Source organism: Leucopleurus acutus, assembly GCF_964270905.1.
Source record: "Leucopleurus acutus genome assembly, chromosome: 8".
In the NCBI taxonomy this organism is placed as follows: domain Eukaryota; kingdom Metazoa; phylum Chordata; class Mammalia; order Artiodactyla; family Delphinidae; genus Leucopleurus; species Leucopleurus acutus.
The window spans coordinates 32,871,212-32,897,055 of NC_139151.1; the positions used below are offsets into that span (position 1 = coordinate 32,871,212).

Genomic DNA, 25,844 nt, shown 5'->3' on the forward strand with positions numbered 1-25,844 from the left:
AACGGTTTGAAGACCCTACAGCCACCCTTACAAACTGCTCCCATTGAGTCCCTGTTTCCAGCCTCTGCACCTGAGACCCACCCCCTACTTGGTTTCCGTTGCCTGGGTCAGCTCCAGTGAATTCACCCATTCTTCCTCAAAACTCCCTTCCCAACGCGAGACCAAATGTTTTAACCTTTTGCTCCTATCCTATATTTAAAGATTTAGAGACATTAAAAAAAAAAAAGACACTTGGACTTTTTTCAATCCAGTGTCATTCCAGGACATCTTTCCAGTACGTGATGGGAACTGCCTTGCTGTCCTGTCCTGGGCTGGGAGTTCTCTTCTTGGTACTCCTGACTCTTACTCCATTTACAGCATCACTTGAAGCCTGATTTGCACCCATGTCAGTGAAATGCACATGAGGACAACAAGCAGACAAACATCAACCAAGGGTGTATACACTGTAAAGCAGATTCAGGTTAATATTTTCATTGCTGCTTCCTCAATACTTCACACCCACTAAATTAGTTTTCTTTTTATGAGTAATGGTGATACTATGCTCTGCCTTTTGTCATTATTATATTCATAAAATATTTTGTCAGTAATATCTTAAGAACTTAAATAACATTTAATAGAAATTAATTTATTTAACTATCAATCCAGAATATCAGCATATGTAGCTGAGCAACATGACCAAAATTTTATATCAGCATAAGGAATTATTTTTCTATTATTAGTTATATAAAGGTACATAATTATCTTAGGAGAAGATTGGAGTGCACAGATATTTATTCTTGTGTATACGCATGTGTGTTTTGCAAAATGTACAGAACAAAGCTAAGATTTTCTTTTGGTGTGTGTTGTGGCAGATGGGGAAGATAATGCGTGGCCCATTCATGAAGTTTGTAGCACATGCAGCCTCCTTCACCATTTTTCTGGGGCTACTAGTCATGAATGCAGCTGACAGATTTGAAGGCACCAAACTCCTTCCTAATGAAACCAGCACAGATAATGCAAAACAGCTGTTCAGGATGAAAACCTCCTGCTTCTCATGGATGGAGATGCTCATTATTTCCTGGGTAATAGGTAAAGACTGATTTTTCTGTCATCACTTATTTTTACAGCCTTAGCAGTAGGACTGAATGACACTGATTCCCTCACACATCAGTTATACAGATGTATACAGCATGATACAATGCTCCACATAGCATGTTTTTTTGTTGTTGTTTTTAAAGCACAGTTATCTTGGGTTCATTATCAGTACCACAGCCTTCTCACATGTCACATGCTTTTTAGATTTCTAAGAAAAACTCAGGAAGAAAATGAACAGGATAGTATGAATCAAACCTTGCCAGTGACGAAAAACTGCCATTCATGTTTTAGCAGAGCTGTGACTTCAAGTTTAAAAATAACCACATGATTTTATGTTGCAATTTAATAGGAACTGAAGGTAGTAGCCACTCACATCTATTGAACATTTGTTATGTACCAAGAACTGTTCAAATCACTTTACATACATCATATCACACACTCTGTTTGTGCCTTAGTGGTCCAATCTGTCATATAATAATGTCTACACTACAGCATTAATGTGAAGATTTGCTTTAGATCTCCCAGATGTTAAGTGATACAGAGGGAATGTGGTCTTAATTACTATGCTATTTATCTTTAGAATCACTCATCCATATGGCTTGTCATTAAATATAATGCAAATGAAAGATATTTCAATTGGATATTTATGAATGAATAAAGTCAGTAGCTATTACCTACCTAATAGCTGTCTAACAAAGTGCCCTCATTAGATAATGAGGATACTGAAGTGAATGAAATGCAGTCTTTATAGTCAAGGAAGTTAGGTCTGGGGGGAGGGGACAGGTCAATAAGTAAATCAATAAAGAAAACCTATGTGACACTTACTGTAACTGAGGAGCTATTAGGGTGTTATGAACACACATGGATTGGGCATCTAAATCTGAATGGGGTGGGGTATGGATAGGGCGAAGGAGGCCTCCCTGAACAGTATGTTCAATCTGAGACTTTGAAGATAAGGACATGTTAATCCTACAGAGTGTTTATGGGGAGTAAGGACACTACAAGGTATGGATGCAAAATGTTAGATGCAAAGGTGTGACTTCATGCATAGTCAGGGCCTTATGAAGATCGCTGAAACTTTATCCACAGCCTGGCTTCTCCCAGGGGTTGCAAAGGTCGACAGCTGGCACCTCATTTGCAAAGTCATGTGTTAGGTCCGGCTATAATGCAGGTTCACTTATGGATGTGGGTGATGGGAGATAAGGGTGGTGACATGGCCAGAGGATGATTTTCAGCTGTTGGTGATGTGATCCATCACATTTTAGAAAGATCACAGTGGTTGTGAGGTAGAGGGTGGCTTTGGGGAGGAGTGAGTGTGGAGGCTGAGAGACAATTGAAGTGATCCCTGTGAGGAACATGGTGCCAGAAGTCAGGGCGTGGGGAAAGGAGTTGAGAGCTTCTTAAAAGATACGCTTCAAATAACTTGGTGATGTATTGTACATGGAAAGGGAGAACTGTGGATTCTGCCTTGGATTACTAGGTGGTGACTGCAAGTCTCTAGGAAGAAGAATATAGAGGGAAGATCATGCTTGAGACTGGGAGAATGAAAAGCTGGTAGGTAAGTTTGGGTTGTGATTGACTTTGAAGTGCCCATGGGATTTCCAGTTGAAGATGTCTGCTAAAATGCAACCCCTGGGAGAAGTCAGGCTGTGGATAAAGTTTCAGCAATCTTCATAAGGCCCTGACTATGCATGAAGTCACCTAGGGTGTAATGTGGAGAGTGTCAAGAGAAGAAGGCCCAAGGAATCTTCATACAAAACCATTGGTAGCCCATAAGCTTGGTTCTTCCAGTGATCTGGAGAAGCATCTGCAGTCAGTTTTATATCACTTCTAGGGCAGGGGCTGTCTTCTTGGCTTCCTCATACTGGGGCTGATAGGATGATCCATTGAAATACTACAAAGCACTATACAAATTACCATATGATCGTTTTAAATGCATATGAGGTAATTCAACAGCATTGAGAGTTACTCAAAACTTCTGAATCTCTTCATTTCCTGGAAATGTTCCAAGGAGAAATATAGTGTCTTAACATGTGAATTGCATCACTAAAGTAAACCTTAGATAAAGAAGAGTTTGATTTTCCACTTTTTCTTTTCGAATTTAATTGATATTTACCTTATAACATAATGCTATAAGAAGTAAATTACATTTCATTTTGAATATTTGATTTAAAATAAGAATAATCATTTGGACATTGCCTTTACCTCAAGCTAAGAGCCTATATGTTATAGGTTTTGTTTTATGTTAGTATGTTTAAAGTACATATTACAGCACTTGGCACATAGGAAATGTTTAATAAATTTCAGATAACTATGATTACTATTAAACTCTTCATTAAGAGTTCATGTGTTTTATATGGAAGTGCTATTTCCTACTGAAAACATATTAAGCAAGATATGACACTTCAGTTCAAGATTAAACTTTGAAAACATTAAATTTTATGTAAGAGGATTAAATACAATGAATGCACATTTTATTCTTTATCAAAACTAATTGACTCTCCTCATACTAATATTTTAATATAAACATTGGAAGTTTTTCCTTTTTCACTTGGAAACCTAAACCAAGAATGTTAACTTTTAATTTTATGAATAAAAGCCGTTTCCTTGGAACAACTGGCTGGATAACCTTTACGGTTGAGATTCAGAGATGATCTCACAGCATTCATTTAAAGGGAAGACAAGGAACAACTCAGAATGGACAGCTGATACTTTGTAGCATATGTTAGACTCCTGGTTCAATTTCTGACACTGGTATTTATTTTTCTTTTTGAAGTTATTCTTGAAAGACAGTTGCTGTACTTTCTGGAAATATTAATAAGAAGTGGACTAGTTAGGTCAAGATGCTAGTTGGCTTGAGGGAAAAGACTGACATTATTGGTCACAGAAAGCAAATTTATATAATTTTTAGTAGACAAAATGTTGATAGGCCGGGTGATGGAATTGACATTCCAGGAGATCTTGACAAGGCTGAAGGGCAAGCTGAAACCAATGAGAAGTGTAGCAGGAACACAGGGAGGGGGGAGACACGCTTGATGACGCTTCACCTAAGGAGCACTTTTTAACTTAACATCCAGTGTGAGCTGCTGAGGAAGCAAATGCAATGCTGGGTTGACCCTTCAACAGAAGGAGAGGACTCCAGGCAAGGGCCGTAATTACATTCCTGCTCCACACTCTGGCCACATCCCATCTGCAGGCAATTGGCAAACTAGGGAGCATCCCAAATTGAAAGCAACCAGAAAAGGGAGTGGCTCTTCCAGGGAACAGCACTTGTGGGAACTGCGGAAGCTTACTCTGGAGGGTGGAGGTAGGGCAGAACCCTGGGATTGTGGAACCTGAAGTTTAGTTATTTGGAGGGCCCCATTTAGAGAAAAAGAAGACAAAACAGAGCCCTAGGAGGAGCCTGGGCAGATAAGACATCTTGGAGGTTAAATTTTATTAGCTTTGTGGGAAACCTGCCTCTGCTGTAGAAGCATAGATTTAATGAGTGCACAGGTGTTTGTGCTTTGTTTTATTCTGTTTTGCTTTAAGAAATTTAAAGGCAGAGAGAGCAGATTCATTCTCTTCTCTCAAGGGCAGAATTAGCACTAACAGGTCCACAGTGAAGGGATGCTTCCTAAAAAGTCAACAATGGGATGAGCCGTCTTCAGAAGTAGTCATTCAGGACGAATTCAAGAAGAGGCTCAACCCTGTGGAGAAGTCCCCTGCTTGCTGGAGAAGTTGGACTAGATGGGGGATTTCAATCTATGCTTGGCAGCTCCTGGGGGTCCACAGGGGAAATAAGACGGGAACTCTTCCTTCAAACAGAAGAGTTCGCTCTATCTATTTTATTTTTTAAGCTTTGGTGAGATATCATTTTTTACCAAAAACTGTACATCTTAAAGAGAGAGAAGATGGAGAAGTGGGAGGAAGAAGGAGAGAAGTTTTGAAAACAACTAAATGATATGAATTTAAACCGCCCTTTAATTCCTATTCTTCAGTTACTCTAAACTACCCTTTTGTCCTATTGAGGAAGCTGGCAGGAATCCAGGGACCACAAAAAAAGGCTGCCCTCAGATATTTTCACCCCTGCTCATAGTTGTGTGCGTGCACATATGTGTTCATGAGTGTACACATGTAGTGTGTCCTGTTTTAAATCTGATCCACTAAAATATATATGAATTCAATTCTAGTCTCCTCTGAATTTTGAATAATTCCAAATAAGTAAGTTGTGTGCTACAGTGAATGATCATTTTGAGAAAAGCACATAGTAAGCTGTTGGAAGAGTGGAGACCATGGCTTTTGTAAACCCCTGAAGGGCTCTACAGTCATTCACATGGCAGGTTGTGATAAAGGTTCATGACAAATGTGGGGACTTGGGGAAGGTGCTTGGTAGGAGAAAGGGGAGAAGATTAATTTCAGCTAGGGGACCATGGAGACTTGTTGATGGAGGTAGCCTTTGATGGATTGTTGGAGTTTGGCTTGTATTTCTCCAGATGGCTCTAGGAGGAGGTGGGACATCAGAGCATAGGGATCTAAAGATAATAGGGGTAAAGTAACTTCTTTTTAATAAAGTACGATTTTTCAGATGAAAAAAGAAAATGTGCCAGACATAGGAAATTTTAAATAGTAAATGCTCAATCAATGTTAGTTATTTTTTCAAGTGCCAGGCACTGTGCTGTGCATTTTACATGTGTTATTTAAGTCTCATAACAAACCTGTGAAGTAGGTACAAACTACTATCATCCCCATTTTCCAAATTGAGTTTTAGAAAGTTTAAATAAGTTGCCAAGGATTACACAGCTAATAAGTGGAAGAGCAAAGTCTCAAATCTGCGGCAGTCTAATTCCAAAACCTATGCTCCTTCCTGAGTACCACATTAAGTTTTAGAGTGAATATGCAACATTATTAATAATTCCACCATCAAGAGACAACTACTATTAATATGTTCCTGTAATTACTTCTAGTCTTTTACTATACTTGTTTTAAACATAAAGTCATACAATATATAACATTTTTTATTTAGCATGCTCGAATGTTTATGACATAAACATTTTCCAATGTGTATTAGTCCAGGTCCTCCAAGAAGCATATGCAAGACAGGATTTAATGTACAACAATTTTATTAAGGAAATTCCACGTGAGAGAAAATGGGAGAGAACTGAAGAGAGCTGCAAGGGCTGTAAGACTGGGATGCAAGTCTTATCTTGAGGGAAGGAAAGTAGGGTAGAAGTATCCTAGATCTCCATCCAGTCTAAAGAAAGTTTAACAAGGCCGTCAGGAAATCCTTGAGCCAAAGTCAGCCATCAAAGGAGTCCCATGTCTCTGAAGAAGGACTGCCCTCAGTCACTACTGGGGAGCAGCCCATGGGAAGCATGGCCTTAGGGCAAAAGTGGCAGTAGTTTTCAGAATGCTGTAGCTGATGCCCATGGCCAATTAAATTCCTGTAGTTGGAGGTCTGGGAGGTACACTCCTGTGGCCACTATTTAAAATATTATATGAAATGGCTGCATAATATCCCATATGTAGAAGTCCCATGGTTACTTCTATTTTGAGTGTGTGAATGTGGGTGTGTTTGTATGGTTTGATTGTTATAAAGAACCCTACACTGAACATCTTATTAATGTATTTTTATGTATAGAATTAATGGATCAAATCATGTTTGATCCATTGAATCAAACATTGAATGCCCTTGATGAAATTTGTCACATTGCTATAAGGTATTGCACTGATATTGTTGGACTCTAGGATTTGTGGGGACAAGATAATTATGGCTGGATGGGTGGGATGAGGCCAAATTTTGAAGGGTTTTGAATATCAGCCTGAGATCTTTCAAATTTATTTTGTTTTATTGAAGAGCTAAGGCTGGAATGAAGTTGGATTGATATTTTAACCTCTTTCTAATACAGGCATGATATGGACTGAATGTAAAGAAATTTGGACTCAAGGCCCCAAGGAGTACTTGTTTGAGTTGTGGAATATGCTTGATTTTGGAATGTTGGCAATCTTTGCAGCATCATTCATTGCAAGATTCATGGCATTTTGGCATGCTTCCAAAGCCCAGAGCATTATTGATGCAAATGATACTTTGAAGGATTTGACAAAAGTCACATTGGGAGACAATGTGAAATACTACAATTTGGGTGAGTTTATAGGACACAGTCAATGTAAGTTTATAAAATTCAGAATTTTCTTATAAAAGTAGACATCAGTAACAGTTTGATTACTACTCAGCTCTCATAAAATTGTTGGTCAGTTTCCAGCTTCTTTAGAGTATCTGTATCTGAAGAAGCATGCTTTCTACCTCTTCCCTTGATATTTCTTCTGGCTGGAAACCTCTTTTAATCACAAGAATCATCTCACTTTATCTCTGGGATTAATTGGCTAACCACCAAACTTCATTGAGAATGCCTGTATTATGTCTTGGATTTATTTTTTTCCTCTTGTCCATTAAAAATAGTATACATTTAAGTACTATTTCCATTTAAGGCATATAAACTATTTGAAAGCAAAGGAATCATTGGAGGCTCTAGAGGGCCCCCCATAAATAACACCACTTTTTCTCACCCAGTCTTTGAAACTAGATGAGAGATAAAACCAAAAGCGAACACGGAGGCCAGATCATCACCTCTAATAATGACAAAGTTCAGGGTGGATGACATAATTCTGAGTTTATTAGCCACCTGGCTCAGTAATATTGAACATCAGGCTTAGGCAGATGTATGGACAGGGCAGTCTTCTTCAAAGAGGGGTATGGCAGCAAGTGTCTGATAATGTGAGATTCCCCCATGAAAGACCAGAGGAAAATTCTCAAGAAAAAAGAGGGCAGAGCTGAACCAAGTATGCTCAGTTTCCACCCCAGTTTAGTAATCAGATAAGTCATTCCACCTCCCCAGGAAGAAAGTGACTAAGTGATAGAAATCGATTCAGTTATTTACTTAGGGAAAATCTCTCCTTGTAGAAACCTAGAGTGGGGAAAACAGATTCTCTTTGAATACTTATTTCAAATCCTCTGTTAAGATGTCAGTTAACAGTCAATTGACATCTCTATGGGTTTTACTGGCTATATCACATAGGGATTTCTTTTTTATTATTTCTTTTTAATATTTCTTTTAATATTTAATTAACAACTTTTAGTGCATAATGTAAGGCTTTTATATATTGTACAGCACAGGGAATGTAGCCGTTATTTTATAACAAAAATTTTTATTATATGGAATTTTAAAGTCAGAACTATCTATTTATATATTGTACTTATATTCAAAGTGCTATAAAAAAAGGAAAGTGCTTTTATTAGTTTACTGTATCCTTTCCTGATTCCACTTCTCAGCAAATAAGCAAATACAAATTTATAATTATATTTTTCCTCTTTCCTACACACTGCTTTTCTTCATAATGGTTTCTTAATTAGGTTTTTGATGACCTGATGTAATAATGCTAGAAGAACTCATAAGTGAATAATTACTACATTTTTATGATAAAAATAGACTTGAGTGACCAATATAAATTACTTTAGTAAGTTTAAATAACTCCAAAAGCCCCAAATTACATTATAATGTAATTACAGTTTAAAATTAAATAATGATATCATGTATTTAGGGCCTTCTTTTCTTTTATTATAGTTTAAGATTAAATAGTAAATGCTATCATTTAGTTAGTGCCAAGCAGTTTCTAAACACTGAATGTATGTTGACTTACTGGATTCTCACAACAGATGACAGAGGTAGAAGCAGTATTATCTCATTTTTAAAGATGGGAAAATAAAACTAAGATAAGTAATTTGTACCAGTTCTTCCAGCTGACTTTAGATAGATAGATAGATAGATAGATAGATAGACAGGTAGGTATTGGAATTTTTACATATGCTGAGTCCACAGTTTGTACTCTTTTTTTTTTTAACATTTTTATTGGAGTATAGTTGCTTTACAGTGGTGTGTTAGTTTCTGCTTCATAACAAAGTGAATCAGTTATACATATACATATATCACCATATCCCCTCCCTCTTGCGTCTCCCTGCCTCCCACACTCCCTATCCCACCCTTCTAGCTGGTCACAAAGCACCGAGCTGATCTCCCTGTGCTATGCGGCTGCTTCCCACTAGTTATCTATTTTACATTTGGTAGTGTATATATGTCCATATACACACTACCACTCTCTCACTTTGTCCCAGCTTACCCTTCGCCTTTCCCGTGTCCTCAAGTCCATTCTCTAGTAGGTCTGCGTCTTTATTCCTGTCTTGCCCCTAGGTTCTTCATGACCATTTTTTTTTTCTTTTAGATTCCATATATATGTGTACTCTTAACCATTATGCTATACCCTATGGAAAACTTCCAGCAAACCAGGGGTGTAATTTTCTCAGGAAATTCAGAAGCTCAAATACACCTGACACTTAAAGAAGCCCTTTAAGATAAAAGACTTCTGTCAGGAACTGGATTGCTAATGTAATTTTATTTCTACCCCAGAAAAGAAGTTACCTAAGTAAAAAACTTAAATAAACTCACCATAACTCTTGTCTTTCCTTTCTCCTAGCCAGGATAAAGTGGGACCCCTCTGATCCTCAAATTATATCTGAAGGTCTTTATGCAATTGCTGTAGTTTTAAGTTTCTCCAGAATAGCCTACATTTTACCAGCAAATGAAAGCTTTGGACCTCTGCAGATATCACTTGGAAGAACAGTGAAAGACATCTTCAAGTTCATGGTCATATTCATCATGGTGTTTGTGGCCTTTATGATTGGGATGTTCAACCTCTATTCCTACTACATTGGTGCAAAGCAAAACGAAGCCTTCACAACGTATGTGCTTTCAGATATTTTGATCATGGAGATCATCGATTAAATAAATGTTAGCTTAACAGTGTTCATATGCATCCATGGCATAAATAATGTTTTGGTAAAGACTTCATCTCCAGTTACTCTTTAGCAAAATGAGAGGATTTTAAAATGGGTTGGAAGAACTCAATAATGTAGGCAACCTCTGTAATATTAAGTAATTATAGCTAACATTTTTAAGGCTAGGAACTACCTCACACACATCATTTTATTATCTCTGTTTCAGAAGAAAAAAAGGAGACTGAAGTTCAGAAAAGTTAAATGATGTGCTGAACACTGCATAGCTGCTAATAGATAGAAAAGCCAGGACATAGTCCCTTGTCCACTATAACATCTGTGCTCTTCACTGCTGTGTCCTTCTGCTTACTACAGACTCCTGGGATGCTGACTATGAGAACAGCTGCTTCCTAATTCAATTTGTTGGATCTTATCACTGAGACAATCCAATTTATCAATAGTGACAAGAGTTTTAACTTATGTTCACCATAGACACATGTTTTTTATAAAGTGTGTTTGGAATACATTATTCAAATGTTAGGTATTCAGTGTTACAATAAGTATTGACTGAAGCACAACCTATTACCCATATTCCTGTAAAGTTCAGTTTATGAGAGAAATTAAACCACCTGGGCTAAGCAGAGGGGCTTAGTTTAAGGTCAATAATTATGCTTAAAGCATTGAAATTCCTATGTAAGACATGTCAGTGATTTTGGTAACATCGACTGTAGTTATATTGTCATATTTTCCTTAAGACACCTTTAAGACACATACTATTGTAATCTTTTTATTGGAAATTAGTGGAAGTATAGATGAGCAGGAAACCCAAAAGGACTCTAACAGATAGCATTATCTTTTATTAAGTAATACATTTAACACTTCCATTGCCACAACTATGGATTATTTAAATGTTAATATCTGTGGTTATGTAATTATGCTAGCATTTACTGAGTGCTTATTATGTTCCAAATAATGAGCTATGTGCTTCATATACACAATATTTCCTCATCCTTGCAACAATCCTAGAAATAAATAATTATTGTACCCATTTTATAGAAAAGAAAAACGAGGCTCAGGGAAGTAAAGAGTTTTCTCATGAATATCTAATAATTTTCAAAGACACTAAATCAACTCACTTTTATTATGGTACCATTTTTGTTTATTTGTACACTTTATCATTTCCTTTCTCTCCTTCTTTTTCACCAGAGTGGAAGAGAGTTTTAAGACACTGTTTTGGGCTATATTTGGACTTTCTGAAGTGAAATCAGTGGTCATCAACTATAATCACAAATTCATTGAAAACATCGGTTATGTTCTTTATGGAGTCTATAATGTTACAATGGTTATTGTTTTGCTAAATATGTTAATTGCAATGATCAACAGTTCATTCCAGGAAATTGAGGTATAATCTCTATACATTTGTATACTATGTGCTGCATGTTTTAACTATTCCAGGGATCAACTCAGTATTGGTGGCGACAGTATAGACTGCTTTCCATCTGTTCTTTCCCTTTTTACATACTTCTTTATATACTATATATACTGTAGAGAATATCTATATTTTTGTATACTTTATATACAGGAATCTAGAAAATTTTAATGTTTTGCTTCCAAACACAATATCTATGGGTGTGGTGGGATAGTAAGGCGTAAGGATGAGAAATGATGTGTGATTTGTTATTATTATTTACAAACTCTTTAGAAATACTATATCAGCATGAATTTATACTTTATTTTAAAAATTATTGCTTCCGAATACCACTATTCTCCAAATCTTGTTTTGAGTGATGTTCAGAATTGACCCTTTCTCAAACTCAGAGTGATAGTGTACATCTTTATTCCAGAAATCTTGGTCTGTCTCCCAAATTAATCAAAGTAGTGATCTGTTGCAGAATAAAAAAGTGAATAATTTTTCATAGTGTTTTCTCGAATGTAGGAAAATGCATTTATATCTTTCAATGTATTTATAAACACATGCAAGTTTTGAGATCTATAGATCTATAAGCCTGATAAAATTTTAGGCAGATTTAGGAAAGAGTGTGTGAATAGTACCTTAACATTTTTGAAAAAATCTTGGAGTGGTCTTTGGGGCCTGAGAGTGTTGTAGGCATCATTACTTCCATCTAGTCACGCAATGTTAGAAGCATCCCAGTAATTCTTTTTACGCATTTCCTTGCTGAACTGTCATATGTATTTGTATAGGATGATGCTGATGTGGAGTGGAAATTTGCAAGGGCCAAACTTTGGTTTTCCTACTTTGAGGAAGGAAGAACTCTTCCTGTTCCCTTCAACCTGGTGCCAAGTCCAAAGTCCCTGTTTTATCTCCTACTGAGGCTTAAAAAATGGATTTCTGAGCTGTTCCAGGGCCATAAAAAAGGTTTCCAGGAGGATGTGGAAATGAACAAGGTGATTTGACTTGATAATTTAAAAGTATATTTTTAAATGCTGAGACCATTATAACCACTGTGCCACATCCCTTTATAAAGAAGCAGTCTGTGATGACATGTCCATCCATTCCCAAATGTAGTCACTTAGCTCAGAGCAGTCCTTTGGCTTGTGTCTGTTTATTAGGAGAACACTGGGCATTTCTGCTTAAAAATATAAGAAAAATTCATGAAATGTAACTAAAATAATGTACTACATTATCTGGAGTGGGTACTGAAAGGGAGAGCTATTCTGGGCCCCATTTTTGCTGTTGTGGCTACATGTCCCTCACTTCACCTTCAATTTATACAGCTAGGTATATTTATATACTTCAATTTATACAGCTTCCATTTTTTGCATGTTCAATTTATACAGCTAGCTGATTATGACTTGGGGGAATCTGACAGACAAGTAAGTCGTACATTGAAAAGTTCAGAAATCAATTGATCACATGTAATATGGGAGACCAGGTTTGGCGTTAAGTAGTTCAAGAAAGAAATATCTAAGGAGACTAATTGGAAACAGTAATCCCATGAGGCAGTACCATCTTAAGAAGCCATGAAAGTGAAGAGGTCTAGTGCTTAGATGAAGGAGTAGAACAATCACAGTGGGTTTAGAAATGTGTGGAGCATGTGGAATGCTGTGTGGAATGCATGGGGGTGGGGAGGTTACTCTCAGCAGGGAACTCTGCAGGGGACAGAACTCTATATCCAGAAGGAGCACTGAGGGACTAGATACCTCCAGAGGAGGAGGGCCAGGAAGGGAACAGGTGTGGATATGGTGTCATATTATGGGGACGTGAAGGAGCTGGCTGCTTCCAATTCCCAATTTTAATGAGGAAGCACATTTAATTTTCTCTTCAAAAATAGGAAGAGAGACAATGGGCAAAAGTTGCAAATAGTTCATTTTTAGTTCTATGTAAATAAAATTTGTAACAACAAGATCTGCCCAACAGAGTGGTGGGCTGTCCTGTGAAATAGTGAGCTCCCCATCATTGCAGGTAATCAATAAATGTTGGCTGACCAACATTAGGAATTTATAGGTTTTCCTACACTGGTGAGCAACTGAGCCAAATGATTGTAAAAGTTCCTTGCAGCTATAAGATTCTATTATTGAATGATTTGCTACTTACTACGTGAGATTCTCAAGTTAAGCTCCCAGAGCTCCAATTTCCTCAACTGTAATATGGGAATAAAAATTGCATCTACATCATGAAAATCAAATCAGATAAATATGTAAAAGTGCTTTGAGAATTCTAAAGCCCTCTTTAAATGTATTATCATTATTTTGTATAGGAATTTTGGAAAAATATGCCATCTTTGGTGCTCTCCCAAATGTATAACTTACAGAACTCAGTGTGTTGAGTGGCAAAAATTTCCCTCACTTTACTTAATGTTATTAAGTGTGTAGTTTACAGGTGTGATTAGAGCTGCAACCCAAGACAATTCAGTCTCCAAAAGGAAATGTCCAAGTACTCACCAAAGGGAAGACCTGAATAAGAATATGTTTCTCTCATTGAAACTTGCTGGAGAATTGGACCAGATGGCTTTTAGAATATGGAATAAAGAAAGAGTGAAATTCGTTTTATAATTCCCAATGTAAAATTAGTGATTGTACCTATTTTACTCTCTATCTTTAAAAGAGAAATGAAGAAAAGAAATTTGGAATTCTGGGAAGTCATGAAGACCTTTCAAAATTATCACTTGACAAAAGACAGGTAAGATCACATTTGAAAATATGAAACCACGAGTAGGTTCAGGCTTTCTACTCAGAGAAAAGGACAGATGTTCAGAAGCAATTTCAAGAAACAGTAGACACATTAAAGAATTAACAATTTAACAATGCTCAAAGAATCTGTTATTGAGAAGTAAAAATAAGCCTGTGTCCTGTTAGTCAGCAAAAAGAATTACATGGCTGTTTAAGACAGATAGTAAACAAGTATACTGGGGTACTTATGGGTGATGGAATATAGAAATTGTGATGTAAAGAAGGGAAAATTGAAACAATAGGGACCTGATGGAGATATAATTAACTTAATTCTCGGCAGCTCAGGTGGAGATTATGCACACCTAACAGAGCTGCATTATTTGTCAGTAATCGAGAAGCTGTCACAAAAAGGCACCCTGAGAATTTAATGGCTCCTGTCGTCAGCCCAGTTTATAATGAGCAATGTACCCTGGAGCTGCATCAGCTCCTTAATTTGGAGCGGCAAAATCCCTGATGCTGAGGACTTTTGCTTCATTCTGGCAGCAGGCACATAGTAGGGATACAATAAATGCATGTTGCTGAGGGAAATTTTGAGTGAATTCATTAGGAGAAGGCAGTGTATCCGGTGGGACTAGCATTCAGTTGCACATATCATGGTGTTTTCAACAAGACAGTTGTTTTTCCCCCCTCTCATTTAACTCTCCAGAGTTGGCAGTACAGGACTGTTGCCAGGAGTGAGTCTCTCTGATTCTCCTGGATTTTTTTGTCATAGTCAGATGCAAGATGACACCTTCACCTCCAGACATCACACCCACTTTTCAGGCATGAAGAAGGAATGGGGCAAAGGAAAAGTGGGCTCCTAGCTGAATCACCCTCAGAGATGCCTCCCAACAATTTCTGTTATTATATCTCATTAGACAGAACTCTGCTACAGGGCCACCCCATGGGACACAAATGCCAAGGAGGGATGCTATTTTGTTTTGCTTTTAAGCCAAGTATGTTAACTCCTCCAACAAAATAGGAATACTCTTATGTATTGATATAGTATTGATATAGCCAGATCATTGAACCAAGTAGTCAGAAGATTGGGATCTCATCTTATCTCTGCCCCTTTAGCAATTCGTTTGACTTCTCTGAACCTTAATTTCCTCATCTACAAGATAGGAATGATCAAGTTGTACAGCCCATCACACAAAATCGTTGAGAGGATTCAGTTGATGCTTTGTAAATCACAAACACTATTATACAAATAGTGAAGTACTTGTTATAAAGAAGCAGCTTTTTGTTATTTGGTTATGAATAACTCAATAAAAATTTTTCAAAAATAGGTCAGTGTGAGTTGGATTTTATAGTTTTCCAGTAAGAAATTACTTGTGCTGAAAGTATGATGAATGCATGATAACAATAAAGCGTTGGACAAATATGAGAAAAATTCAAGGGGGATCAACATGGCTTTTTTCTTTATGATAGAAACTATAGTGTCTTTCAAATCAAATAATTTTATTTTCTTTAGAGTTTCTCAAAAAATGTGGAAACTTAAAATTTGTTTTAATCATCTGGAAAATACATTTTATATTTTTTAAACATAGCTTGGATTACTCTACACTTTCCGATAGCACATATTTCAATCCCAGGCGAAAGCAAATTCTTTAACAGCAATACGAAGCCTCTGGTATCTGATCACAGTGGTAGATCGATGAAATGTTGATTCCAATGTCAGCTGAACCTTCTAGAGACCCTTTTGAGAGACTGTTTATTGTGGCAGCCATGGGAATGTACGGCTCATGTTTTCTTTCGAGAGAGAGCCTGCTTCAAGGAGTTCGGTCAGCTGACAGCCTCCGGCTGCAGCATCTTTGGGATCCCCTCAGCTTTCCCGCCATGGCCATGCTCTTTAGGTCCCAGATAGTTCAAGCCAACACAGGACCTCTCTTGGGGCATTCTGCACCGCAGCTCCCCATTGGGCTGGCTGACTTTCCCAGACAATCTTACTACCTTTCCCTCTTTCCCAGGTGAGCCGTGCCTCACGGTCTGGGAGCTTTTTATGCCTTCTGCTGCCACTTCCCATTATCTTTCACAGGCATAATTCTGAATACATCTCATATTTCTCACTTTGTCTTGGCATTTGATTCCTAGAGGACCAAATCAACACAAGTGTCTATTTTCCCTTACCATTTAAGCTTGTGGTGAACAAAACTGAGGCATATTTCACATAGCTTGCTTTTGCTTGATACTTTAACTACCTTCCTGAGAAAATGTTTTTTAAAGCAACCATTTATAGTTCCAATCACTTTGCCTGTTGCTGTGTGTTTTCCCTAACCCATTTGCATGGCTTTTGTTCATTCTTTTTCATAAAGTCTATGTCTAAAATGGCACAGTTAAGTTTCTATTTTGCTGGGGTCTTCTTTCTTGGCTCCTTGAAAGTTAAAGTGGTTAGGTCGCACAAACCTTCCTTCACATCTGCTTCCTTCACATCTGCTCCACGGACACTATATAAATCAGTCAGATGAGCCATATAAAAATACTTTTTAGCATATCTGTTTATTATCTTTAATCATCTTCAGCTCCGAGTATCACTGACTTTGGTGGTTAGCATTAGCTTTTCGGACATATAGTCTGAAAAGACAGCATACATTAATATTCAGTCTCTGCCATACTGTATTACATGTGTAAACCTGAAAATGCCAAATAACTTCTTCAATATTTGCTCTGTTCTAGCTCTAGAACAGATCCCCTTCAAGTAGTCAGTTTCAGAGCAGGTTTTACATGCCATGGACCATAGGCAAGTATGGAGCGTAGATGTTATTTTAGGATTTGGGGTCCATTCTGTACTGGATTGAATGAGATGTGGAGATTTTTTTGTTTTAGCAGTTACATATCCAGGAACTATGTCCTTTAGCTTCTAATTAGGTCAGGGGCTTTCTTTTTAGTCATCTGATGAACCAGTTATATAATGTAGTGGTTCCAATTTGTTACTATCACCAGGGTCACTTCAACAGATGAATTTGTACAAATTACCCATCCTCTTCTCCGGGTCTATAGAGTTAAAATCTCTGGCCATTGGGCCTGGAAATGTGCATTTTAATAAGTACTTAGGAGATCTAATGCTTATCTGGGTATGGGAATCACTGAGTATTTCATTCCCTGGATGACTTAGTCATGGACATGAGCACATCAGTAAAAAGCAATATTCAGCAAAGTGTCTCCAAAAGAAATAGAGCAGATTAAAACTAACCATGAAATAGGCCTAAAGCCACATAGTAGATAATTATCCTTCTGTACAATAATAATAGCTGTTGACACTTGTACAACATCTACTATGTCAAGCTACACACCTTATCTCTTTAATCCTCATATTAACTCTAGAAGGTAGGTAATATTATTTTCCCTATTTTATACATGAGAAACCTTAGGTTAACAGAGGTGAAATGACTTGCTCAAAGTCCCACTTCAGACACATGACAGAGCCAGAATTCAAATCCATATCTGTTTGATTTCAAGCAAGAGCTTTTACAAGCACTGTACCACATGGTTTCATGTCATATGTGCACCCCCTGCTGACTGATCATATTTCCTCTACATTTTCAGTTCATTGCTTTGATCCCTGCCTCAGACCCCTCAACGTGGGGAATGGGAGACTGACTCCTAGTACTATGTCCAACAACATAAAAAATTCCCAAGCCTGAGGCTTACTTGTTATTCTTAATGAATAACAAACAAGTTATTTAGTGTTCCTCACTCTAATCCTACAATGAAGCTGCAGCAAGATAAGAAATGCTAATATCAAACTAATTACTAGGATTAAAAAAGAAAAGAAACATAAAGAATGCAGGAAATGCGGTAGAAGGTATGGGGAAAAAAAGGACAGGTAGTGCTTTATTCAGAATCAGAGTGTGTATTTGCATTACACAGGAAGAAAGCTTATTACACCCAGTCCTTCCTGCTTCTACTCAACAAGCTCCCCTTTCCCACTCCCATCACATTATGCGTCAGTGCCATCTATAAATGTCCAAATCACTAAGGTTTAAATGCTATTCATATTGCCAACTGAATTCCCTTGACTTCCCAGTCTATTTTAGTAGCTGTACATCAAAACAAATATAAATTAGAATTTTCTGCCACCAAGTGGCAATAATGCTTCTTTGCACCATTGGGTAAGTTTCTTCTTACATATTACTCCTTTGTGTTATTAAATTTTTAAACATGTATTTGTTGAATACCTACTATATATCAGAAACTGTTTAGAAATTTTTGCTAAATAAATGTTATATTTGCATCCAAATTCATACTTCAGATTTAGAGCAGAACTCTTCACATAAAAGTGATCCAAATTAATTTGTAACTGTTTAGTCATATACCATTTAACTATACTAGTGGTTCCCACCGAGAGGTAATTTTGATTCCACACTACCAGCAGTCCAGGGTGCATTTGTAATACCTGGAGACTTTTTTGGTTGTCACAACTAGAGAAGGGAACTGTTATTGGCATCTAGGGTATCAAGGCCATGGGTGCTGGCAAACATTGTACAATGTACTGGAAGCCCCCCACAATAAAGAATTACCCAGCCCAAAGTGTCAAAAATGTTGCAGTTGAGAAATCCCAGACTCTACCCATTGGGTGCGTGCAAAGAGGAGCTGTGTGTTATAAAACTGTATGACACACTGTAGCTGCAGTCATTGACACGTCAAGATCTACAATCTGGAAAATCTACAATTATACCCATTCTCAAATGAACAGAAAACTGTTTTCTGGCTTTCCTGGTACTGTTACCTCTTCTGTGTCATCCAGGGTATTAATTTGTAAGTCATCTGCCTCAGACCTTAAAACCATGTTTCAGATTTATCTTTCCCGTGTGGTTGAGCTGCAGCCAATTGGTTCATGAACCTGTATTGTACACGTCTTGTATAGCAAGTTGTTCAGAAACCAGGTGAACTCTATTAGTGACCCGAAAGCACTTCTCCCTTCATTCATTCACCAACCAACAACTTTTGAGCACTTACCATCTGCGGGACAGCGATGGCTCTTAAGGCACTGAGATAAACTAAACAAAGTCCCTCCTTCTGTAGAGCCCAGGAGGATGTAGACAATAACCATGTAAACAAGCCAGTGAATAAAGTAATTAGCAATTGTGAAGCATGTTTTGAAGGGTACAAAAGGCCTAGCTTGCTCAAGATCTATTTTCATGGGGTAGGCAGAGAAAGCCATTTGAGGAGCTTATGTGCTGAGCTAAACTCCAGAGGATCAGACAAAGCAAGTCAGACAGGCAAAGAGCCAGGAAAAGAGTGTTTCAGGAATTGGGAATAACAAACCTTAAATTAGAAAAGAGCAAATGAAAAAAAGCCTGCATAGTGTTCATATAATATTAAATTTACAAAAAAGGATGATTACCATAGTCATGGTGGGTTGTGGAGCTGCCTTAATTTGGAATGACCGGCACGAGTATTAAGGTCCACACATTCATCTCTAAAAAACTCTCAAAGAAGTATAATTTTTCACTTTCTTTTTTTCCATGAACACCATTTGGATGTGTTAGTGGCCTCTAACAAAAGAAGGAGACATCAAATTAATGATTTGCCACCATGAGGCTGTGCATTCATGAAGAGATGGATGTGATGCACACAAAGATTCCCTTTGCCTGGATCCTTTCGCTCTGATTATGAACCTGTCCTCACCCTCCATGCTTTATCATAAAAACTGGGGGATGGAAGTGATGACTCTGGTCATCATGTTTAATGATGTCTTTAAAGCATAAATCATAGTTTGAAATCCAGGAATCATATCTAATATATTAAATATCATTATATTTTATAATATTATAAAAATAAATGATTATGTAATTTGAAAATAAACATTAAAATATGTTGAAGTTTGCATTTGTTTCACGAATTCATAAATTAGTAGGACTTGAAGGACTGTAGAGATCAACTAGGGCATTCCCTTCACTGTCAGAAGAGATTGTAGGGTTTCAGCTTCTCACCTATTATCCCACAGCTAACTTGTGGCAGAGCCAGATTTGAGTTTTCAGGTTTCTGTCAAGTGCTCTTCTACAGAACCCAAGCTGCCTCTGGTTAATTTGGTCAATTGTACAATTTTATCTTAATTTTTTAAAAGTTAATATAAAGTTAAAAAAAATACGGACATTTTGCTGACATTATTAGAGAGGGTGAAATAAAAGGCAAATAACTACATGGAAAAGGATGCTATCTAAACAATATCTTCACAATGAATATGAATCTTGTCAGCCTTGCCATACTTTTCCCATTATTATAACTCAGCTAGATCATAGTTATTTATGTTATTCATTAAATACTCAGAACATAGCACAGCACCTTATATATAGAGGTCACTCACACATACCTGTTTAATGGATGAATGTGTGCATAGCTGCTTGAATTCAGCATGTGGCCATTTAAAGCATCAATGCATTGAAGTCAAGGATTTTAATTGAGTCTCATCGAGCTTTACCTGTAGCAACTTAGATGTCATTGGGAAATATAAATCATGGCTGTCTTAGTAGATAGTCTTGAAGTTTCTTCTCCCCTGGAAAAGAGTTTTGCACCCCCAAAAATGTATATTTGGAGATGCTGTGTTTTGCTCAATTTCTCCTACTTATTTCTTTGTAAAACCAATTTTTTCCCTTTAGAAAATGCCTTAAAGAGGTTTTTAATCATCCTCTTATCATGTTAATATGGTACTTTACCACCTCTCTTGCAGATTACTTTCCTTGTTATTTTCCTATTCAAGCAAATGTATTATTTGAAAAGTGCTGCCCAGATAGGATACTATATATATCCTAAAATTCAAATGGTTTATTAGTGCTTTCTTGGCACCTGAATCCTATCCTACAACAAAGTCTTACCCTGGTGTTTCTTCAGGAGTCTTAGCACAGTCTCTACTGCAGGTGTGGATGGTGTAGTCAATCATGCTGGACTGTGGATCCCTCATCAATGGACTTCTGAGATCACCACCGTTATTTTCTCAACTTGTTTGCCTCTTCCTCCACCAAGGGTGTATCTGTGGGAATGTTAAAACATGACTCTCATGACAAAATGATTGATAACCACAAAGTCTAAGAGTGTCCTCAGACAACCTCTAATAGACACTGAGAGGCTGAACACACCTAAAGTGTCTATGATTTGTCTTGGAAGGCAGAATATTAAGCAAATTAAGTTAAAATGGCACTATACATATAGAAAAGATTATTTATATATATGAGACTTAGTTCACATATATAACAATGAGATAAATATCATCACATTGAAAAAAATTAAATGATAATCAATTTCTAATTCTTTTCAAAATACAGTTTGGACATAGTAAACAATCAAGCTTAAGAAGTTCAGAAGATTTCCAGTTAAACAGTTTCAGTAATCCTCCAAGACAATATCAGGTAAGCATTAATTTTTAAAGAAATAAGACTAGTTATTTGTAATATTTAGAAACTCAAACTATGTGATTATTTAAGTGAAAATGAACTGTTATGATATTTTTCTCAATATCAAAATAATACACTAATTCAAAAAAATATTTATTGAGTAACTACCACGTACCATGCACTTTCTAAGTACTAGAGATATAGAAGCGAACGAAATAGATGAAGTCTTGCCATCATGGAACTTAGAGCCTACACGTTTATTGTAAAAAGCCTATCTTACTAATGTGAACTCTCCATTGTTGTTCTTTTCCAAGTTGTTTGGGTTATTCTGTTTCTTTGCCTTTCCATATAAATTTTAGAATTGATTGTGTATTCCAAAACTGTGACTGTGTTGAATCTATAGATCGATTTGAGTAGAATTGTTGTCCTAACTATATAAAGTCTTCCAATACATGAACACAGACAAAAAAAAAAAAAGTCTATCTTACAAAAAACATAAAGAAGAGAGTAAAAAACCCCACCACTGAGAAGTAAAGACTACTTACTGTTCGTGAATATTCTTCCAGGTGATTATATGTATGTATATAATTTTACATATAGTTTAATATTATTATAGAAATGTATATGTAATATTATATAAATGAGTTAACAAGACTTATATAATGAATAATAGTTTTTCACTTCACAAAACATATATTCATATTAATTTTAATGGGTGTACTATATTCCTTTGTACAAATAAATAATCCTCTATTGATGGACATTTAAGGTTTTTTTTTTTCACTATTATAAGTAGACTACTATGAACATACTTGTCCATGTACCTAATTACATCATTAGGATAAGTTCTTGAAAGTGGGATTTGACTATCATTTAGTTTAAGGTTTAGGTAGCAAGATTTGGTTTAGCTATATATCCACCCAGGACTTCCTGCATACTTGCTGAGCCTCTTACTTTTTATGAAAAGTACATAGTAAAAGCAATATCCTCATGGTGGAAGCTCAAGTGCTGGAGAAATATTATTACATTGAAGCTAGCCATTCCTAAATTATTAACAAGTATAAAATCAAAACTGGCTCCATTTCTTTGTAATGGAGGGGAAAAGCCATAAATGAGGGCACATTTGCTTAACTTTCCATTTCCACGTGCAGAAGTGCACACCTCTGACCTGCCCAGCTGTTAAGGCTGTGTCTTGTTCTAACACTTTCAAGTGAAATACAAGCAATGAACATCAAGGATTAGATGTTTGCTCTGAATTTATTCTTTTCTCAAGAATTAACTTTTGAGTCAGTCCTGGTGATGTGAAAATTACTTTTAAAATCTGGAGATAGTATGCATCCCCTACCAGATAAATCATCTTAATCTTTCATAGCTATCATTTCTGAAGTGCTTACTAAAGAGAGAAAAAATCAGAAACTTATTCCAAATGAGTGATTTATCATGAATGTAAAACTAAGATGGAGTTCTCTTTTCTCTGTCTAGAAAATAATGAAGAGGCTCATTAAAAGATATGTATTACAAGCCCAGATAGATAAGGAGAGTGATGAAGTGAATGAAGGTGAGTTGAACACAGGGACAAGTCAGCCCCTGAGCATAAGCCAGGACCTGGGGCCTGAAGCAGAGCTGAGGAAGAGCTGGAGAGATGGGCGTGGGAAGGGTGAGCTTCAACAGGAGAAGACAGGATCTCGCCAACCATCAGTATTGCTACACACTGGGGAAATAGGCTATGTCTCCGCAGTTGGGGGCAGATGACACTTGCTAGATAAGTAACTACAGTCATCTCTTGGTATTCATGGGAGGTTGTTTCCACGACCTGCGTGGATACCAAAATCCATGGGTGCCCAAGTCCCTTATATAAAATGAAGTAACTACTACAGTCTACCCTCCACCTCCGCACACATAATACCCAAGGATAGGGAGAGCGAACAGTGTTATATCCATGGGGGGCTTGGAGGGAGAAGGAAGTGGTTGGGAATAGTAAGGGTCCATTGCCCCCAAACCCTGTAACATTTGCCACCAGTGTTTCCCTCCCACTGACTTCAGGAGGACGACGTTGTAAGTTTTCTCTATAATCTTTTCACTAACCAAAATACTGAGCTGAGAAAATAGAAACCTGCCCCTATTAAAAAGTGATTTCCTTTGAAGGGATTCAAAATACAGATGTGTGTGGCATTAAGGCTCATTTCAATCTATTCCAGAATCACTAGTTTCTCTGCATTACGTATTTACAATTGACTTCTTATCACTCTTGTTTTGCAAAGGGGAGCTGAAGGAAATTAAACAGGACATCTCAAGTCTCCGCTATGAACTTCTTGAAGAAAAAACTCAAAATTCAGAAGACTTGGCAGAACTTATTAGAAAACTTGGGGAGAAATTATCAGTGAAACCAAACCAAGAGGAAAGCAATAGATAATGCAAAGTCTTTCTTTAAAATTCATATTTATTTGTCCACTTGAAGCCATGTTATTTTCTGATTTATTTTTTTAACTGGCAATATGACCAGCTTTTAGAGAAGAAAATGTTCAAAGATAACTTGGGTCATCCTATTATTTGGAACTCTACTATTTAATATTTTTGATGATTAAATATCATTATTCAGGCTAAAGGTTGCAGATTATGATGAAAATTATTCCCAGTTGTTTGGTGCTTGTTTTGTAAACTGCTTTCTTGGGTACAACTATTGTGATGATGTGATTGCCATGTAGTGTTTGCCTGGGAATCATTTTAGCTGGCAGGGCAGACACACTATATTGTGGTATTTCCCTGATGGAGATTTCAGGTACCTTCTTGCCTGCTCTATGGATCCCTTGCTGGTGACTTCCAGACTTGAAATCTAGAGAAAAATAATCTCTTGCCATTTAGAGAATACTGTTTAATCATCTACCCTTCTTAGCCCCCACAGAATATGATTGATAATATCTGCAAAATGGGGTTAAATCTTCCCTAAATTTTCTGATTCATCTCTTTGAAAATGTTACACTTACCAGTGAAAAAGTGTTTCCTTCACTGAACTCTGGAAACATAGTTCAGTTCTGTGTGTGTGTGTGTGTGTGTGTGTGTGTTTGCACATGTGCATGTGAAATACTTGTCCTAGTTTCTTTTGCAGCCAATACAGATACTCAAAAGCTCTTTATATTATACTTTTTATTGTACAATGTACAATTTTTTATTTTATTGAAAAATTATTGGCCAAATAAGAACACTTTATTGGAGAAGTATCAAAGCCACAAACAATTATCGTTATTTGCTTCAATTATAGCACAATTTTTGTGCCATTTCCAAGGGGCTTTACAGGTGAATTCCTATGTTTGGCCTCAAATGTAAAGCAAAAAACGTGTTGAGGGAACTTTCAAATACTTAGTATGTCCTACCCTCCTCTCAAAATATATAAAACAGGAATCTGAATTCATGAGCATTTACCAAGAGGTTGCTATTACTTACTGATGATATGGGGCCATATCTAAAACAACTAAAAGAAAGAAATGAAGGTTCACTATTCAGCTACCCAAAGACTGTCAACATTTGGATGATGCTGAGCATTGACTGGAAGTGCTGCTTTAAATTCAAGCAAATTTTAAATTTCATTTTAAAGATAAAATGGTCACAGGGGCTTCCCTGGTGGCGCAGTGGTTGAGAGTCCACCTGCCCATGCAGGGGACACGGGTTCGTGCCCCAGTCCGGGAAGATCCCACGTGCCACGGAGCGGCTGGGCCCGTGAGTCATGGCCGCTGAGCCTGCACGTCTGGAGCCTGTGCTCTGCAATGGGAGAGGCCGCAACAGTGAGAGGCCCACGTACCGCAAAAAAAAAAAAAAAGATAAAATGGTTAAAGAGAATCTATTTAGCCCCAACTTTGATTTAGTTTACATCAAAAAGCCTTTATGTAACCAGATCAGAAAATATAGCTGAGATTTGTGATTTTGTGTTTGGTTATTACTTATTGAGAAATTATTTAGTGATACAGAAAAGGTCTGTTTTCAAATGTTTTGTGACAACATTTGAATCAGAAATTTTAAAAATCAACCTCAAAACCAAATGCACTATCTGCAAATTAAAATAATCTAAATGCATAAAGCTTGTGTGTCATGCCATGCAAGAGACTGGCCTCCAAGCCACTATGACAGCAAATGGGCTTGACTCCAGAAGATTCTGGAAAAGGTATTTAGATGTCTCAGTGTCTTTTAAGTTGGGTTGACTTGACAAGATGTAAGTTTTAGGAAATGCAACAGGCATGACAATGAGTTCCTCAGTAAAAGACACTGCCATCAAGGGCCACCTGTTATTGTTCAAAATTAAATGTCCTGAAGTCAACACATTTTCCTTGAAGTGCAGCTGAATTGGCATCTCTTCTAATTTCCTTTTAATTGGAAGATGAAAAGACAACTCAAGCGTATTTTAAGAAAGGCTTTAAAAATTCCAGCAAGAACTTAATTCAAGGCATATTGGCAAAGGATTGTCAAAG

The 25,844-nt window shown here is 37.0% G+C and overlaps 1 protein-coding gene across 2 annotated transcripts in view; it reads left to right on the forward strand.

Moving 5' to 3' along the window:
- The window catches only part of TRPC6 (transient receptor potential cation channel subfamily C member 6), a gene marked incomplete at both ends in the record, with an annotated part of 115,929 nt that extends 92,132 nt beyond the window's left edge, over positions 1-23,797 (forward strand). The window contains 9 exons of one of the 2 annotated variants that reach the window (XM_082843913.1): positions 852-1,068; positions 6,963-7,196; positions 9,583-9,847; positions 11,087-11,282; positions 12,083-12,286; positions 13,947-14,021; positions 21,316-21,399; positions 22,867-22,942; positions 23,646-23,797. In XM_082843913.1, the coding sequence (XP_082700039.1) occupies positions 852-1,068; positions 6,963-7,196; positions 9,583-9,847; positions 11,087-11,282; positions 12,083-12,286; positions 13,947-14,021; positions 21,316-21,399; positions 22,867-22,942; positions 23,646-23,797 (1,503 nt within the window). The remainder of the gene's footprint in view (positions 1-851; positions 1,069-6,962; positions 7,197-9,582; positions 9,848-11,086; positions 11,283-12,082; positions 12,287-13,946; positions 14,022-21,315; positions 21,400-22,866; positions 22,943-23,645) is intronic. The other variant, XM_082843914.1, reaches the window with a different exon arrangement.
- Between the last annotated feature and the right edge of the window lie 2,047 nt (positions 23,798-25,844).